Here is a 19372-nt window from a genome sequence, read left to right as displayed (position 1 = left end):
GGTCGCACTGGAAAAGAGGGAGAGCTCTAAACTACTTGGGAAGGGGAAGGAGGAACGGAGTTACCAATCCCGGGGGCAGAAAGCGAGGGCTGTGGGGAGGGTGGGGGTGGGGTCCGCTCAGGCTTTAACAGGAGCCTGGCCGGCGAGGGAAAAGATGGCTAGGAGAGGCGTCAGTTTGAGGGGAGGGGCTGTAAGGAGACGCAGAGGAGAGACTCGCTTAAGGGGAAAGGGGGTAGATAAGAAAAAGCCCAGCAGTGGGAGTCTGCGCCAAAGGAAACAGGAGCGTAGGGAAGGGCCTGGCAGAGGGGCTCAGGAAGAAAAGGGAGAGAGGAAGGGTTTAAACCGGGGGGGACTAGGCGCCAAGCCCGAAAAGATAGATGGTGGGAGGGGCGGGCCCTTGGAAGGGGGAACCCGTGGAGGAGAAGACGCCGATTTAGAAGGCAGCAGGCGTGAGGACAGACGGTGAGGGGCTCTCAAGGTAGTGAAGGCCGGCGGGGAGGGCGCCGAGAGCCCGGTGTGTGGAGAGGAAACCCTTCTGAGGAGCAGAGCCGGAGACTGCCGGTCAAGCCACCCAGAAAGGAAGGGGTGAGGAAGGCCGACTTCAGTGCAGGGGTGGCCCGCACGCGCGTCCCCCGGGAGTGTCCCGGCCCCCGAGCGGGGGACTCGTGGAGAGTGGGAGAGCCCACTGGGGCTGGCTCACCTTTGAAGAGGTAGTCGTACTCGTCGTCGCGGGTGCCCATTGCGCGGCCGAGGAGCCAAGGGGCGGGAGCAGCAGTGGTATCGGTGGGACCAGGGGGCGTCGCTGCAGGGGTAACCCGAGCGCCGAGCTTCAGCTGCCGGACCTGGTAAAGAACCCCTCCCAGCCCCTACGCCACTTCCGGCAGGCCCCAGCCCCTCAGGGGAAGTACTTCCGGGGAGCGGTGTCCCGCCCCTGAGGCATGGCGGCGCGCGCCATGATAGTGCCCGTCTGTAACTTCTCAGTCGCTCCTGGACCCCTGGTGGGGAAAACAGCCCTGGACTCCCTGCCGACTACCTTCTTAACGGTCGCTCACCTCCTCCCTAGTAGCTTCTCCGTCCTTCCTCGCTGCGCTAAGCCAGGGAGCAGGGCGCTGGGGGACGCGACAGCTCCGCCTCCGAATGTTGGGTTCGTGGATGGGGGCGGGGTTCTCTAAGGATTAGGGAGCCGGACGTGGCTGCATACGCGTGGCGGTTCCATGGTGTAATGGTTAGCACTCTGGACTCTGAATCCAGCGATCCGAGTTCAAATCTCGGTGGAACCTGCACGACTCATGCTTTTTAACATTTTTCTTTTATTTATTTACAAGTGATTGTGCAGCAAAGAACTCAAAATTCCCCCTTCATTCTGTACTGTCCCTCCGCTGTCTCCTAAAGACCCTCTTCACTTTGTTCTTTTTTTTTAACCTAGGAACTCTGCTTCAAATTCTAATTAAAAAGTTTTAGTGACACTTGATTACTCTTTCTCGAATTTTCAACTTCCCACTTCTTTCACGGGCAGGCGCATCTCACGCCTTTTCTCCGGAAATCTCCCCAAATTATCTCCAGATGTCTTTCAGAGAACTTCGCCCACCCTCCCCATCAAGATTCATCAAGAACTTCTTGAATCCTGTTTGTCGTTCTCTGAATCGTTTACGTAATTATTTCATTTAACAGAGAGCAATGGATGGCAGTTTCTATTTTAGAGGAAGTGTGGATACCTATGGAAATGATTTACCCAAGACCATGCCCCAGGACCTCCCTGTATTTGGACAGTTGTAATTCCAAAATGCTTCCCATATATTGTCTCACCCACCACCACCCATATGCCAACTCTGAATTTAAACTTTTGGGGAAGGGCGCCTGCCTTAATAGGCAGAATAATGGCTCCACAAATAATGGCTTTTTGATAGGTGGGAAAGGTCAATATGTTGGGTTATGCCAAAGGAGAATTAAAATTATAGGTGGATTCAAGGTTGCAGATCAATTTATGCAGGTCATCAGAGGGGGCTCTTAAAAGTGGGAAAGTGTATCAATTAGAAGGCTATTACAACTAATCAAGTACAAACTAAAAAAATGGGATGTAGCTATGGAAATAGAAAAGAAAGAAAGCAAAGATTGTTGTGGAAAATAATGATGAATGTAAACTGATGTAAAGAAGAGAACTAGAATTTTATTGATTCAGGGGGGAGAAGGATGGTTATTGCTTGATATAACTTATTTTTAGCCTTTTGAGAAATATAGGAACTTAATATAGATGCTTTAAATGATAGAAATAAAGATGAATCCCTAAAGTCCTATTCCATTTCAGTTCCTCCCCCAAGATAACTGGTATATGTTCTTTTTATATAAAATCAGGTAATGTGAACTGTCCCTCACTTGAAAAATCTTTCCACATCAACCAATCAGACTTGACTTATTTGTTGCATAGTTTTCCTTATCAAGGATGTACCATAGTTTGTGCAACACTCCCCATTCCCTTCTCCATGGATAGGGTAGATACTAAGGGTGCACTAAATCAAAGTGTATTCATACCTAAGCTATTTCTTTCTTGCCCACATCCCCGTGAGAGGCTAGAAAAGCCAAACAGTCATTTCCCCAACTATTCTACATTACTTTACAGTATAAAAATACATACTACCAATATTTTAAACTTTCTTTATCTGGTTTTCCCAGTAACTTACACAATTCTCTGATAACTAGTGAGTAGAAACATTTCCTCCAATGTTTATTAGCCATTTGTATTCCTTACCTTTCTTCATTTTCTTTTAGGGTTGTTTATCTCTTACTGATGTGAAATCTCACTTTATATATTCTACCTGTTAATCCTTTGCCTATCGTACATACTGAAACATTTTCTCCTCTATCACCTGATTTTTCAGTTAGGATGCTTCTTCCACACAGAGGCTTTTAATTTTTACTTAATCAAATCTCTCATTTCTGTGATAGCTTCTGGGCACTGCCTTTTGCATAAGGTCCAACAAGATTATTTAAAGAATAGTTTCTTCAAATATTTTTATACTTTCTCCATTTGGATTTTATTTCTATTGAAGATGGCATGAAGTGGGATCTAAATTAACTTTTTCTAAATGGATTGCCAATTGGAGGAAGCCCATCTTACCCCCCCCCCTTGTAGGAAATGCCTAATTTATTATAAATGTATTTCACATATATAAATTAATCTGCTCTTGAATCTTTACACCAATCTACTGTAAGCCACAGAAGAACACTGCTCAGCTATCCCTCCAAGAGGGAGCCTGTTGTGAAAAGTATAGTTGGCTGACAAGTTAAAATTGCCATACCTCCAAAACCCTCTACAGTGTTTAAACTGAAGCCACAGCCCTTGTGAACTGTTCACAGAAAATGAACAGTTGTATTAGGTGTACTGGAGCTGGACCAGTTCCATCCAGAATGGGGCTCATCTACTGGGCAGTCTTTGCTCTGGACCTCCCCATGGGCCTGGCTGAGATTTTCTCTAGAATTGTATTCTATTCTAGTTTGAGAATAGAATTGTATTCTATTCTATTTTTTCTAGAATTGTATTCTTTCCAATTGTTCTTCCTTCATCTCTCCTTGCATTGGTACTAGACCTAATTGTGGTCTGAAGGTCCTACTTCTCCTTTTTGTTATTTCACAGGAATTTTCCCCAAATGAATCTCTTATACTTATTAATATCAGCTTCCAGAGGATTTGCACCTGATATAGTCCCTTTGGTCAAGTAATTTACCACACGTCTTTTGATACTGTCTTAAATAGCCTTGCCTAAGACAGGGAGGTTAGGAAACAGGGAGAAAAGGGAACAGTCCATTAAGGCATCTAAGAAAGGCACAGTAAACAAAGGCATGCAGATTTAAGTTCTGCCTTCTTCACTGTAAAGAGATAAGGAATTTAGGTAAGGAAGACTACCTTAAGGAAGATTGCATCTCTTTTATACATATAACTGTCTCTTTCAAAAGGGTAAAATTCACCCAACCTTCAGAACCCCTTCCATGAAATCAGCCTTTTGCGAAAAAGATGTAGTTTCAGAGGAGGACAGATTTTTGCTCCAATATAATATCTTTGGAATCTATTTTGATGTTTCACATCATACTAAATGAATAAATATTTGTACAGTGCATGGCACATAGTAGGAACCATTATATGTTTGAAAAATAAAAAATATGGCAATTCCCCATCACTGTTTCTTTTTTCTAGACTTTGACTATTTTTAAGGACTTTCATTTTCAGATAAACAGAGTAAACTTCTTAAGGTCCAAAAGGATTCACATTTGGGTTTTGATTATGGTTTCTTTACTAATAAATCCAAAAGAAAATACTTTTTTTCAGAAATGAAATACAGAATTTGAACTACAAAATAACATTCTGCCCAAGAAGACACAAAAAGATAAACAGAAATCTGAAATTTTACATCTATTTGGAAAAATGAATAACAGAAAAAGGGAAGTGAGGAAAAACAGGAAAAGAGCAAAAATGTTGACTCCAGCTTTAGGCATGTCTAATTTAAACAGTTGATAGGAAAACCAAAAGGAAACATCTAATAAAAAGCCTGGAAATATAGATTTTAAAGTCTTAGCATTAGAATATGGGGAAGCAGCAATATTTGGAATAGATTCTATCTTTGCCTGGGAGCCAACTTTTTACATTGTTTTTGAGAAGAAAGTGGCTATTGACTCAGATAGCTCTGAGTTTACATTCCAGCTCAGCCATTCACTTGCTGTGTCACCTTTAATAATTTATCTAATCCTGTTAAAGCTCAGTTTCTCATCTTCAAAATGGGGACAAACATGAAGATTGAAATTATGTATATGTATAGCTGTTAGCACTGTGTCTGGCATATAGTAAATGTTCAGTTAGTGCACTAGATCTCAACAGAGGTCAGTTTTGTCCCCCGAGGAATTTTAATGATATCTGGAAATTTTTTAATGTATAACTAACTGGGAGGCTGATGGCAGCAAAAATCTGCCACCTCAAAATGTCTTTTTGGCAAAAGGTTGATTTCATGGGAGGGCTTCTGAAAGTTATGGCAGAGATTGTTTTGAAATATTTACTGTAAACTTCTGGAAAGATATGTATCAGGAAGACCTACTTTATTCCTTTTCAGTGGAAAAGGTGGAACTTTAATCTGCATATCTTTGTCTCCTGTGCCTTCCATGGTAATTTCCCTAACTGACCCACCCTCTCTCCCCCCAGAGCTCTTCTGTCTTAATTAGACAAATATGACATCTGAAGCAAAGTGGGTGAGTTACTCAGTCGTGCTAGGTCTCTCCCATATAATCAGGAGATATACATGTTATTATTAAACTTCTTTTTGACTTTTTCTTATCAACATTGCTGACACTTGTTTGATTATTGCCAGCCTCACGGAACCCAGAGGGATATGGAATGATTTCTTTTGCGCCCAACAAAGCACTGGCATCTAGTGGGTAAACATGCTCCTAAACATTCTACAATATATAGTGCAGCACCCCACAAAGAAGAATTGTCTGACTCTAAATATCAACAGTGCTAAGGTTGAGAACAATGAGTTAACAATAAAGATTAGTCAGAGATTAGTCCAGGGTCCATGATGGGAAAAAGGCAGGATGCCACCTCTCCATCCCAGCTCATTTTCAAAAGACTGAGGTATACTTGAAACTTAAATAACGCTATAATACAATGTAACTACAATGAAAACAAACAAAATTAATCAAAACTTAAAAAAAAAAAAACATCTGAACATAATCTCCAGGCTCCAGGAAGAATGCCCAGGATATATAATAGCATATGTTAGGGATCCATCAGTGTGACACAAAATATTTCCATATGTGGTTCCTATTTGGTAAATAAGCAGGCCTCAGTGTTCTACTTCTTGACTGAAAGGATCCTTATAGTTCATTGCCTTTATAACTATTTATTGGACCTTAGATTTATCAGTTTCATGTACATTTTAATGATACAAGTTTCATTTCACAATAATTTTTTGAGAGAAAAGCAAACAGACCTTTATGAAGTGGTGAAATTTGCTGTGCTTTTCAACTTCTCTATTGAGTATATTGTAAGATAAATCATTGTATATAAAATCAGGAAATTCTCAACTTTGATTATCTGATTATAGTCATTAGAGCACTAACTAGTCTTAAAGAGCAGTAATATACAGATATTTAAATTATAAATATGTATTTATGCATAAATATATAAAATATGTGTATATTATAAACAGCTTATTATTTATTCCCAAGTGCTATATAGCGTAATCATAAGTTTTTCTCCCTTATATAATGAAATTTGGATCAGAATAACTTCTAATTTTTTTTAATTTATTGATTTATTTATCCAAGCACTGGGTACAGTCAGAAGTGTGGGAGAGTGACAGAATTCACCAGAGCCACAGCGGGGAGCAGAACAGGCAGACTGACAAAGCACACTGCTGAGGGGAGCAGCGGGCACCACAGGAGAGGTCTGCACACCATGTGGGACCCTCACCTGGCGACCAGGATCGAACCAGCCCTGCAGAGAATGCGGGCAGTTTCGCAGCCCAGCGCTCAACCGCTGTACCACCGGGTAGGCCCAACTTCTAATTTTTATTAAAACAATTTACTCATATATTCTTTTCCTTCTTGGTTTGGTACTAATAGATCATAAATCATATGGCACAGTCATCTTTTGAAAACTTAAAGGACTCTATCAAGAGAATGAAAATAACCCACTGAACTGAAAAAATATTTACAAATCACATTTCTGATAAGCAATTAATATCCAAAATATCTAAAAGACTCCTAAATCTCAAGATTAACAGAGATAATAATAAAGAAACAAACCCACAATTCAAAAATGGGCAAAGGAGCTAAACAGAGATTTCTCCAAAGAAGATACACAAATGGCCAGTAAGCATGCAAAAAGATGCTTAAGATCATTAGTTATGACAGAAGTGTAAATCAAAACCAGCTGAGATACCATTCTCTCATTAGGATGGCTATTATTAAAAAAAAAAAAAATAGCAAACCGAAAATAACAAGTGTTTGATAGGATGTGAAAAATTGGAAACTGTGGGGCCTCCTTGATGGCGCAGGTGGTTGAGCGCAGCACTGTGAAGCTGTCCAAAGTCTCTGCAGCACAGGTTCGATCCCGGCCAGCCGGGGATATACCCACATGGCACAGCAGACCTCTCCTGTCTCACCTGCTGCTCCCCTCAGCAGTGTGTTTCAGTCAGTCTGCCTCTTCTGTTCCGCGCTCTGTCTCTGGTGAATCCTCTCACCCTCCTGCCCATCTGGCCTGTACCCTGTTCTTGTATGCATAAATAAAATAAATCTTTTTTTAAAAAAGTTTAAAAAAAATTGGAAACTGTGTCCACTGCTGGTGAGAATGTTAAATGGTGCAGCCACTATGTTAAACAATTTGACCATTAAACATACGGCCAAGAAGTTTTTAAAAAGTTAAAAATACAAATACTTTATACTTGTAGGTGTATACCCCAAAAAATGTAAGCAGAAGGGTCTCAAGAGATACTTGCATACCAATGTTCATACTAGCATTGTTCACAATAAGCAAAAGATGGAAACAAGTTCGTTCCATCAACTGATGAATGGATAACAAAACACGGAATATATTAATGAAATATTATTTAGCCTCAAAAAGGAATGAAATGTTGATACATACTATAATATAGGTGAATCATGCAAACATTCTGCTGCATGAAATAAGCAAGTCACAAAAGAACAAATACTGCATGATTTCACATATATGAGAAACCTAGAATGATTATAGGCATAGAGACGGAGAGTAGAAAGGGAATGGGGAGCTACCTAATGGGTACAGTTTTTGTTTAGGATGATAAGACTCTAGAAATGGTTAGCAGTGATGGCTGTACAACACTGTGAATGCCACTGAATTATACACTTAAATGGTTACAATGATAAATCTTTTAATGTATACCTTAGCACACACAAAATGAAAAGGAAATGTATTTTGTTTTTTTTAAAAAAATGGATAAAAACAGGAAAAAAAATCAGAGTATAAGCATACATAGTAGTGCAAAACTGGGAAGGCTATTATAAGTTCCTCAGTCTTCCCAGGACCCATCATTCTGGGGCTGTTTGCCACTTTCCTGACAACCCCCCAGAATTCCTATAAATAGGCTGACAGGCTCTCCAGACCAAAATTAGCTTATTATTCACACCCAGCCCAGAAATGACCCTCCAGTTAATTGCCACTGAGATTCCAGCATTACAGAGTCATTTCTTTGGATGAGTACTGATTACCAACTCCATCCTCATACACCCTTTTTCCCCCATTGTGTATCACTGTGTATCTATTACAGTCTCCCAGAGGAGTGAATTGGCCTTGGTACCCTGAGACTCCCATCAAATCCATTCAATCTCCCATGTGAATAAGGGTCATATTCATTTAATAGAGAACAAAAAGTAGCCCATCATGGGCCTCCCCGGTGGCGCAGCGGTTGAGCGCTGGGTTGTGAAGCTGCCCGCGGCCTCTGCGACGCAGGTTCGATCCCCGGCTGCTCCCCGACCACCAGAGGAGGGTCCCACATGGCGCGCAGACCTCTCCTGCCGCCCGCTGCTCCCCTCAGCAGTGTACTTCGGTCCTTCTGCCTGCTCTGCTCCCCGCTCTGGCTCTGGTGAATTCTCTCACCCTCCCGCGCTTCTGACTGTACCCAGTGCATGTATAAACAAACAAACAAATAAATAAAAACATGCCTCTATAAAAAAAAAAAAAAAGTAGCCCATCACAAGAGTCTCATTTTGTTTGGAAAAGATTTTAAAAATTAAATTTAGTAATTTAAAAATAAAATAGTGCAATACTAAATTTGTCAGGGTGAGCAACCAAAAAAAAAAAAGGTGACACTTTTAGATGTAGAGCCAAAGCTTAGAACAGAGGAATAATTACTGTGTGACCCAGCCAATTAATTCCTAAGTATTTACCTAAAATGTTTGACAGCATATATCCATATAAAAATCTATATACAGATTTTTGCAGCCTTATTTATAATAATAATGTTTATAGCAGCCTTATTTATAATAACAAAAAACTGTAAATAGTCCCAACATCCACCAAAAGGTGAGTGAAAAAGCAAATTTTGGTACATTCATAGAATGGGATAATATACAGCACTATAAACGAATGAAATACTGATCCAACAACAAAGAAGAAAAATGTCAAAGTAATCATGCTGGGGCATCCCTGATTGCGCAAGGGGTTAATTCTCAGCACTATCAAGCTTTAGGTAGATCTCCAACCAGGGAGCTAACCCACATGGCACAGCAGACCTCTTCTGTCTCATCCACTGCTCCCCTCGGCAGTGTATTTCAGTAGATTTGCCTGTTCTGCTCCCCACTCTGTCTCTGGTGAATTCTCTCACCCCCTCACACCTCTGGCCTACACCCCAGCTCTTGTATGCATGAATAAATAAAATGAATCTTTAAGAAAAAAAAAGTAATCATGCTGAGTAAAAGAAACCAGAAGGCAAAAAGAATACATATTTCATTATCCACTTATATAAAAGTCTACAATATGTAAACTGACCTACAGTGACAGAAAGCTTATTAGGAGTCTGGGGACAGAGTAGAGAAGGGAGATAGAGATTAAAAGGTCTCAGACACAACTGACAGTGACCACAGGGCACAATAAGAATAAATCACATCTGATTTCAAGGAAATTACAAGAACATGACTGTTACAGAATGAACAAAATAGAGTATTGCCTTCATAGCAAGAAAAATAGTAAGCTTGGGAATCATAAATGGATATAAAAGGCAAACATTAAACCAGGAAAAATATCTGTAACAAGACACAAAGTATTAATATCCTCACAGTATAAAGGAATCTTTAAAATTTATAAGTCCAAAAAAAATATGCTAGAAGAAAAAAAAGGACAAAAACAGACAATTCACAACTGATCAATGAACATACAAACACTCAGTCTTATGGATAATAAAAGCAAAATGAAAGCAAACAGAGAGCAGAATTTCTCCTATCAAATTAGCAACAAAACTATTTTTAATAGAATCTGGCTTTAGAGAGTGATGGGAAAGAACTGTCAACTGGCACAATCCTGCTGCAGGCACTATGGGAACAGGCATAAAAAGCCAAACAATAGTCATACACCATGACTAAATAACCCCTCTTCTAGGATTTTACTCTAAGGAAATAATCAAGAATAAACACAAAGATTTTCCTACAAGAACACTGAACCTGGAGTTACAATATCAGGGAGGAAAGCAAGCTACCAAGTTATACATACAGGCAGTTCCTATGTTGTTAGAATGAATACATATATGAACATTATATATAATATCGTATATAACAAAAGTAAATATATAATATATACACTTACTTAATATGTAAGTAAATATATGTTACATAATATGTATGCTTATTTTTATATATACTGCCCAGAGTCAATACCAGATGTTAATAGTGTTTATCCTTCCATCATGATACTATGCTCCTAGTTCTGAAGTTCATTTCCCTGACAGTCCTGTTTCCAAAATCAGAGAAAATCCCTTTTATTTGAACATCCTCATTTTATTTTTAAGACCATATTCAAAGAATCAAAAATCCCACACTTGGAAAGACTTTCATTCTTTCCACAGTCCTCTTTCAATCCACTACTGCTCTCAAAATTTTCATGAGATTCACACACCTGTTCAATTTAATATGTCTTTACATCAACTCATTCTCTGTTTTCAATACTCAGGCCTGATGTGCTACCTAATATTTTCTTCTAACATGCACTGTAATATATATCTACCTATTAAAATTTAAAAATATATTAAGGGCATAAGGACATTTGCAGGGACCATAGATAAATTTGTTACCTTAATGATGGCACTGGTTTCATGGGTGTATACATATATCAGAAATCACATTTCATACTGTAAACATACAGTTCATTACTTTTTTAAAAGAGAGAGCACAAGAAGACAAAAGGTCCTCCCTCATCTCCAATATTCTTGAATGTAAGGATGAAATACACAGATGAGAAAAAGAAAATCATTGCTTCTCTTGCACACAATAATAACAAAGTCATCCATGTCTCCTTTACCAAGTCTCTGAGGTATATCATTTTCTGTTCCCACAGCCACTATCCAAGCTGTTCTTCCCCACTCTTAGGTTACAACCTAACTTTACTTCAATCCAACATGCAGGTGGCGGCCAAATAATCTTGACAAACCACACTATTTATCCTATTATCCAAAACCATAATTGGAAAATCTCTATGTGTACACCTATACCCTAACACAAGTTATAAAATAAAATGTAAGCAGTGCTTATCCCTGGGGAAGGGAGGTATTATAGGTGATTTTTATTTTTTTTTGTTGTTGTGATATCTTATTTTTGTTCTGTTGCGGTTTTTTATTATTTTTTACATCATTGTTCATTGTTCATTTTTAAACAATATTTGCTTTCCCCTGCCCCCTCAGGTGCAGTCCCCATAGAGTTTCCTTCACCAGTGTACCCGTGCACCATCACCACAGCCCCCTAGCCTCCTCCCACCCTCCCTCTGATCACTCTTCCTCCTGATTTATAATTGATTTATAATTTATAATTATCTCTGATTTATAATTGTCTGTTTTTGTTTTGTTGTGTTTTGTACTGTTGTTATTTTTTTTACACTGATGTCTTATTTGAAAGTTCCCCTATATTCTTGCTATAAGTGAAACCATCTGATATTTTTCTTTTCCTTCTGGCTTATTTCACTGAGCATTATTCCTTCTAGTTCCATCCACATTGCTGTGAATGGCATGAGTTTATCTTTTTTGATTGCTGAGTAATATTCCATTGTGTACATGTACCACGTCTTTTTGATCCAGTCATCTATTTTTGGGCATTTGGGTTGTTTCCAGGTTTTACCAACTGCAAATAGTGCTGCAATAAACATAGGGGTACAGGTGGTCTTTTGAATCAATGTTTTTGTGTCCTTTGGGTAGATCCCTAGTAGTGGAATTGCCAGGTCATAAGGTAGCTCCATTTTTAGTAGACTGAGGAACCTCCAGACAGCTTTCCATAGTGGTTGGACCAGTTTTGCACTCCCACCAGCAATGTAGGAGAGTTTCTTTTTCACCACATCCTTGCCAAAATTTGTTGCTGCTTGTTTTTTTGATATGTGCCATTCTTATACAGGTGATTTTTATTTTTTTCCTTATCTGTTTACTATATTTTGCAGGATTTTTTTAGATGAAAATATCTCTATTGGGTTTGTTATAAAAGAAGTGATCAATCACTATAATATCTCCAAGTAAAACAAACACTATGGAAGTACAGTAAACTTGGAAAGGAAGGGGAAGTTTGTTTCCTCCTGGTTGCCGACACAATGGTTGCCTCTCCAATACCCATCCCACTTTTCCCATCTAGCAAGCAGCCAGGCAGTTTAGGTGGGATTATCTCTACCCACAGCTCCAGAGTGCCTTTGAGAATGATCTAAACCCTAGTGTCCCTAACATCCCAGCCTTTATACTGTAACAAATGTTTCATTACACTCCCATTAGCATCCTGACATAAAATCAATTATATTATGATATACCTTACAATACTGTGATATAATGCTATAAGAGTACTAATAGGAAAATAATTATCATAAAACTCATATTTCCATATGTAAATGCTTGGCACAATTATATTAGAAGATATAGTGAAGTAGTTAAATAGTTGGACCTAGTGGCAGAATCACCATTCATTCAACAATTTTTGAGCACCTACTATGTACTAGACACTGTTCTAAATTTACTTGGAATATAGGCAGAAATCCCTGTCTTGCAGAGCTTACATTCTTACAGGGTGGTAAGATATGGACAGCAAACTATCAACCTAATGCATAGATTAAATATTACATTGGAAGATGATAAGTGTTACTGAAAAAGTAGAACAGAGTAAGGGGAAACCAGAGTTCAGAGCAGTAGGGAAGTGGGGAGTGGGTTGCAGTTTAAAACAGTGATCAAGGCAGATCTCATTTGTAGAAGGTAATATTCTAGCAAAGATTTGAAGTAGGAAAAAGAATCATGCAGCTATCTAGGGGGAAATTATCCAGGCAGATGCAATACCCAGAGCAAAGGTCCAAAGGCAGATGTATAGTGAGTGTATTGACTACCAAAGGCCAGTAAGGTAGATTGATGTGAGTAGAATAAGAAAAAGCAGGAGGGCCTCCCTGGTGGCGCAAGGGATTGAGTCTCAGTACACTGAAACTATTGGCAGCGAGTTGGATCCCTGGCCAGGGAGCTACTCACATGGTGCAGCAGACCTCTCCTGTCTCACCCACTGCTCCCTTCAGCAGTGTATTTCAGTGGATCCACCTGTTCTGCTCCCTACTCTGTCTCTGGTGATCCTCTCATCCCCCACACACAAACCTCTGGCCTACACCCCAGCTCTTGTATGCATAAATAAATAAAATAAATCTTTGAAAAAAAGAAAAAGCAGGAGATGAGTCAGAAAGGTAACAGAGCCTGATCTCATAGGCCCTCATAGGTCATTGTAAAGCTTGTACTCTGAGTAAAGTGGTGCAACATTAAAAGATTTTGAGAAGAGGAATGACACGATCTGATCTATATTTTAAAAAGAAAAATCTGTCTGCTTTAATGAGAATAGATAATAGGATAGAAGCAGGGAGACCAATTTGGGAGAGGCTGGTACAAGCGAGAAATGAATGCAACATCTACAAATGCAGACTAATATTTAGTACCGTATTTCATAGAATCTAATATATCATTTATTGTAGGATACATCCTGATTTCAGAGATGTTAAAATATGCAGTGTGAATTACATTATACAGTGTGAATTGCGATATTCAGGGATGAACCGGTGACTTAAATACCACAAGTGGTGCGAGTTATTGAAAACATGATTTTCTGAAATAATGAATAACTCTTGGTAAAGTTCCAAATGAAATAAAGAACTATTTTCTCTCAATTTACCCATAATTCTCATATCTTTAAGTTTTTTCTATTAAGACCATGAAAAAATAGTTCATATATATATATATATATATATATATATATATAAAATGGAGGTAGGGTATAGATTCAAGTTATTATAAACAGGCTTTTATTTTTTTTTAAAGATTTATTTTATTTATACAAGAGCCGGGGTGCAGACCAGATGTGCAAGGAGGGTGAGAGGATTCACCAGAGACAGAGCGGGGAACAGAAGAGGCAGATTGACCGAAATACACTGCTGAGGGGTACAGCGGGTGAGACAGCGGGCGAGGTCTGCTTGCCATGTGGGTTGCTCTGAGGCCGGCGGAGATTGAACCTGCACTGCAGAAGCTGCAGACAGCTTCACAGTGCTGCACTCAACCGCCTGCACCACCATGGAGGCCCTAAACAGGTTTTTAGAAACCTTTAATGTCAAGTGGGACATTAACAACTACGCAAGATATAGGGGAAATTCTATAATTATTGAACTGCTTATACATTATCAGAAGTCCAGTAACTCTGTCCCACCTTCTTTAAATACTCAATCACTGTGACAACCAACACTGCTACCAAATTTATAAAGAGATCTAAAATGTGATGTCAGCTTAGAGCATGATTCAGGAAAGGGCATGTAACCATACTATTACAGTTCAATCACAGGAAAGCTGGAACTGCTGTGTGACAGGTAAAGGGATACAAGACACCTTGCCTTAGCTGGACCTGAGTAAAGTTCACAGTCCTGAGTGCACCAATAATCCAGCTGGAGGAGCCAGCCTTAAGATGAGGCTCTTACCTCTTTTTTTAAATGTAATATATTTTTGGGCCTCCCCGGTGGCGCAGCGGTTGAGCGCTGGGTTGCGAAGCTGCCCGCAGCCTCTGCGGCGCCTGTTCGATCCACGGCTGCTCCCCTGCCACCGGAGGAGGGTCCCACATGGCGCGCAGACCTCTCCTGCCGCCCGCTGCTCCCCTCAGCAGTGTGCTTCATTCCTTCTGCCTGCTCTGCTCCCCGCTCTGGCTCTGGTGAGTTCTCTCGCCCTCCCACGCTTCTGACTGTACCCAGTGCATGTATAAACAAAACAAACAAACAAATAAATAAATAAATAAACATGCCTCTATTAAAAAAAAAAAGTAATATTTTTTAGCTATATAAACTATAATATATAAATTTTATCATGTTAACCATTTTAAGTGTACATTCACTTTTGTACAACCAATCTCCAGAATTCTTTGATTCTAGCAAAAAGAAACTCTCTATACCTATTAAGTCGCAGCTCTCTTCACCATAGCCCATTTTACCTCTGACTTTACTGCCAAGCATTCTGGTTACTTGACAAATATATTCCACTTATTATTTAGGCATATATACACCTAATATTCTATGACTTGCAACTGAAAATGTAATAGCTGATGTCATCCCTTCTATCCTCAAATACAATTAAAGTTTGGTATATTTTTTCAGACTACTCAATATACAAATGAAGATGTGTATTTCATTTTTATGTAAGTAAAATCCTACAGTACTGTTAAGATTTGCAATTTTTCCCTCCAACATCTTTCAACATTCACAAATATCAATCTAATTTAAACTCTTTTAGCATATGGATCAATCACAGTTTATTTCATCAATGTGCTACTAATATTTATTATCTTCTCAGTTTTTGATACCATAAACACACTGCAGTAGACATCCTTCTGCATATTTATTTCCTTTGAATACACTTCTGGAAAAAAAGCCTTACCTATGCTTATATCAATTTCTATTCCCAGTAATTTATGAGAGGTCCTGATTCTTTATATTCTTTCAAAAAGTATTGTTCATCATTTTCATCTTTGCAAATATATATAAAAATAATCTTTTATTGTAATTTAGAGTTCTTGTGCAAGTGAAGTTGAGAATTTTTTAAATGTTTATTAGCCATTTCTACTTCATTTTTCTTTTCCTTTTTTTTGGTGAATTGCCCATTGAAATCTTTGCCCATTTGTCTTCCAGGGTATCGCTCATTTGCCTAATGGTTAATATAAGATCTTTATAGAATTAGGGGTCGAATCCTTGTCAATCAAATAGCTTGTAAATATTTCTATCAGTTTATTACCTAGATTTTAACATTTTAATGGGGTATTTTCCACATGAATGTTTTATTTTTAGTTTTTTCTTATGAATATGTGGTTGTCATACATCATTTGTTGAATAATTTTTCCCTGCTGTTTTGAAATGTCATCTTAATATCTTAAATTCCCATACTATTTTAAGTACATGGATCTACTTTAAAACTTTCTATTTTGTTCAACTGTTATATTTTCTACTCATGTGCCAGTTGCTTCTCATAATTCCTTTCTTTCAAAATTTTCTTGGCTTACCGAAAAGCTTCTGTACAGCAAAAGAGACATTAACCAAGACGGAGAGACACCCCACTGATTGGGAAAAAATTTTTGCACTTCATACAACTGGTAAGGGACTGATCACAAAGATATACAAAGAACTAACATGACTCCACAAAAACAAAATAAACAATCCAGTCAAGAAGTAGGCAGAAGAGGGCCTCCCTGGTGGCGCAGCGGTTGAGCGCTGGGTTGCAAAGCTGCCCGCAGCATCTGCAGTGCTGGTTCCATCCCCCGCTGCTCCCCGGCCACCAGAGGAGGGTCCCACATGGCGCGCAGACCTCTCCTGCCGCCCGCTGCTCCCCTCAGAAGTGTACTTCGGTCCTTCTGCCTGCTCTGCTCCCTGCTCTGGCTCTGGTGAATTCTCTCACCCTCCCGCACTTCTGACTGTACCCAGTGCTTGAATAAATATAAATAAATAAATAAATAAATAAGAAATGGGCAGAAGAACTTAAAAGACATTTCTCCAAAGAGGAAATGCAAATGGCCAACAGGCATATGAAAAAATGTTCAACATCCCTTATCATCAGGGAAATGCAAATCAAAACCACATTGAGATACCACCTTACACGAGTAAGAATGGCGCATATCAAAAAAAAACAAGTAACAACAAATGTTGGTGAGGATGTGGTGAAAAAGGAACTCTCCTACATTGCTGGTGGGAGTGCAAACTTAAAAAAAAAAAAAAGAAAGCTGTCTGGAGGTTCCTCAGTCTACTAAAAATGGAGCTACCATATGACCTGGCAATTCCACTACTAGGGATCTACCCAAAGGACACAAAAACATTGATTCAAAAGACCACCTGTACCCCTATGTTCATTGCAGCACTATTTGCAATAGGTAAAACATGGAAACAACCTAAATGCCCAAAAATGGATGACTGGATCAAAAAGATGTGGTATATATACACAATGGAATATTATTCAGCAATCAAAAAAGATAAACTCATGCCATTCGCAGTGATGTGGATGGAACTAGAAGGAATTATGCTCAGTGAAATAAGCCAGAAGGAAAAAGAAAAATATCGGATGGTTTCACTTATAGCAGGAATATAGGGGAACCAAATAAGATATCAGTGTAAAAAATAATAACAGTACAAAATACAACAAAGCAAAAATAGACAATTATAAATCAGAGACATGCTGCAGGGGAGGAGGTGGGAGAGGGATCAGAGAGAGGGAGGGAGGGAGGAGCACAGGGGTCTGAGATGATGGTGCACGGGTGCATTGGTGAAGGAAACTCTATGGGGACTACACCTGAGGGGGTGGGGGAAGCAAATATTGTTTAAAAATAAATAAATAAATAAATAAAATTAATTAATTAACTTAAAAACACACAAAATTTTCTTGGCTTATCTTGCATTTGCATTTTTCAGATAAACTTTACAAACAATTGAGAAATTCCAGAAAATCTATTGGGATTTTGCTTAGACTTGCATTGTAATTATAGATTAGTTTGTGAAGAACTGACATTTTTGATACTGAGTTTTCCTTTCCATGAACATTTATGTCTATTGTCCAATTTTATGTATTTTAATAAAGTTTTATCATTTTCTCTGAAAAGGTCCTATATATTGTAGATTAAATTTATTCAGAGATAATTCAAATATTGTTATTACTTTGAATCTAATATTTTTCTGACACTTATATTATTGTCTCTGTATGTGCATGTATGTATTTACATACACACCTAATGGTGTATATCCCCTCAGAGATCTTGAAAACTTTTTCTTCCATCTTGCAGTTTTCACCATAGATAATAAAAGTCTCCAAATAATATTTTTTAAAACCTCTTTGAAAAGTTTTACTTTTATTTATTTTTCTTGTCCATTGCATAAGCAAGACCTTCCAGAAAAACATTAAACAGTTAGTGACTGGCATCTTTGTCTTGTCTCCTTTTTAAAATAAGTGTTGTTGAAATATAATTTTCATAAAATTCACACTTTAAAGTGTATGATTCAGTGTACACTTAGAAGTAGATCTTAAACACAACAACAGCTGGAGGGCGTCAGTTAACTACAGTCCTTAGAGCTGACTAAGTATCTGCCCTCCCACAGTTGCCAATTTGCTTTGTAATCTTTCATCCATCCATCCATCCATCCATCCATCCATCCATCCATCCATCCATCCATCCTCCAACCTATTTACCTACCTACCTATCTCTATCTATCTATATATATATAAATTCACAAATAAGTATTTATATACAATTTCACAAATAAATATAATTCCATAAGTATCATATATGATAACTTCCTCTTCTTAAAATAATCTTTGCATCACCCAAAATACCTAGTACAGCTTCCTGACCATGATAGGAGCTCATTAAATATGTACATAATAAATTAAATGCCTACCCATTCATTTCAGAATCTTTAGATAATTTTGGTTAGAAAGTTTAAATAGTTCTTATCAGTGATATGCAGGTAAACATTTAACAATAGTTCTGGGAGTACTGATTTCTAGTATGTGCTGATTGCCAAGGTATAAAAATTCTCACCATGTACACACATGATGTTAACCAGGATGCAAAATTTTTGAATATTTAACATTCCACCCTCTCAATCTCATACAAGTCAGCTCCAGCACAGCACTGGTCCTTACCATAGAAGTTTTTTTTTTTGTATGCGTTTTTTTTTTTCCTCCCTTTCCTTAGAATTCTTATTTATGGAAAGACAAAATTAGAATAATATCAAATAAATTTTTTAAAAAGAATTCACTCATGGGGCCTCCCGGGTGACGCAAGGGGTGGAGACGCAGCCTATGGGGCTGTCCGCAGCCACTGTAATGCAGTTTGATCCCTGGCCAGGGAGCTGCCCACATGGCACAGCAGACCTCTCCTGGCTCGCCTACTGCACTCCTCAGCAGTTTGTTTCAGTCAGTCTGCCTGTTCTGTTCCCTACTCTGTCTCTGGTGAATCCTCTCACCCCCTGCACCTCTGGCCTGTACCCCAGCTCTTGTATGCATAAATAAATAAATCTTTTTTAAAAAAAGAATTCACTCATAATTCAATTCTAAGTTAACTTAATTTTCATTATTCTGTGTTCTCTCAGTCTTTATGCATACATATTTTATGCATGCATATTTTAACTTTTTAAA

General features: G+C 38.6%; 1 protein-coding gene and 1 non-coding gene across 5 annotated transcripts in view; one reads left to right on the top strand and one right to left on the bottom strand.

Moving 5' to 3' along the window:
- The window catches only part of RAB11A (RAB11A, member RAS oncogene family), a 54664-nt gene that overhangs the window by 17305 nt on the left and 17987 nt on the right, over positions 1-19372 (bottom strand). Inside the window, exon 1 of one of the 4 annotated variants that reach the window (XM_037502749.2) lies at positions 701-861. The exons of the other annotated variants lie outside the window; for them this stretch is intronic. Within the exon in view, the coding sequence (XP_037358646.1) occupies positions 701-740 (40 nt within the window). The 5' untranslated portion in view covers positions 741-861. Of the gene's footprint in view, positions 1-700; positions 862-19372 lie in introns of those variants that run through there. 4 annotated transcript variants of the gene reach the window in all.
- On the top strand, positions 1209-1280 carry TRNAQ-CUG (transfer RNA glutamine (anticodon CUG)). Its single transcript has one exon. It is a non-coding gene; the product is annotated as a tRNA-Gln (tRNA).

The sequence above is a fragment of the Talpa occidentalis genome, unplaced genomic scaffold (genome assembly GCF_014898055.3).
Source record: "Talpa occidentalis isolate TD23 unplaced genomic scaffold, MPIMG_talOcc4v2.1 talOcc4.11, whole genome shotgun sequence".
Taxonomy (NCBI): Eukaryota; Metazoa; Chordata; class Mammalia; order Eulipotyphla; family Talpidae; genus Talpa; species Talpa occidentalis.
This window is presented reverse-complemented; position numbering and strand designations above follow the sequence as displayed.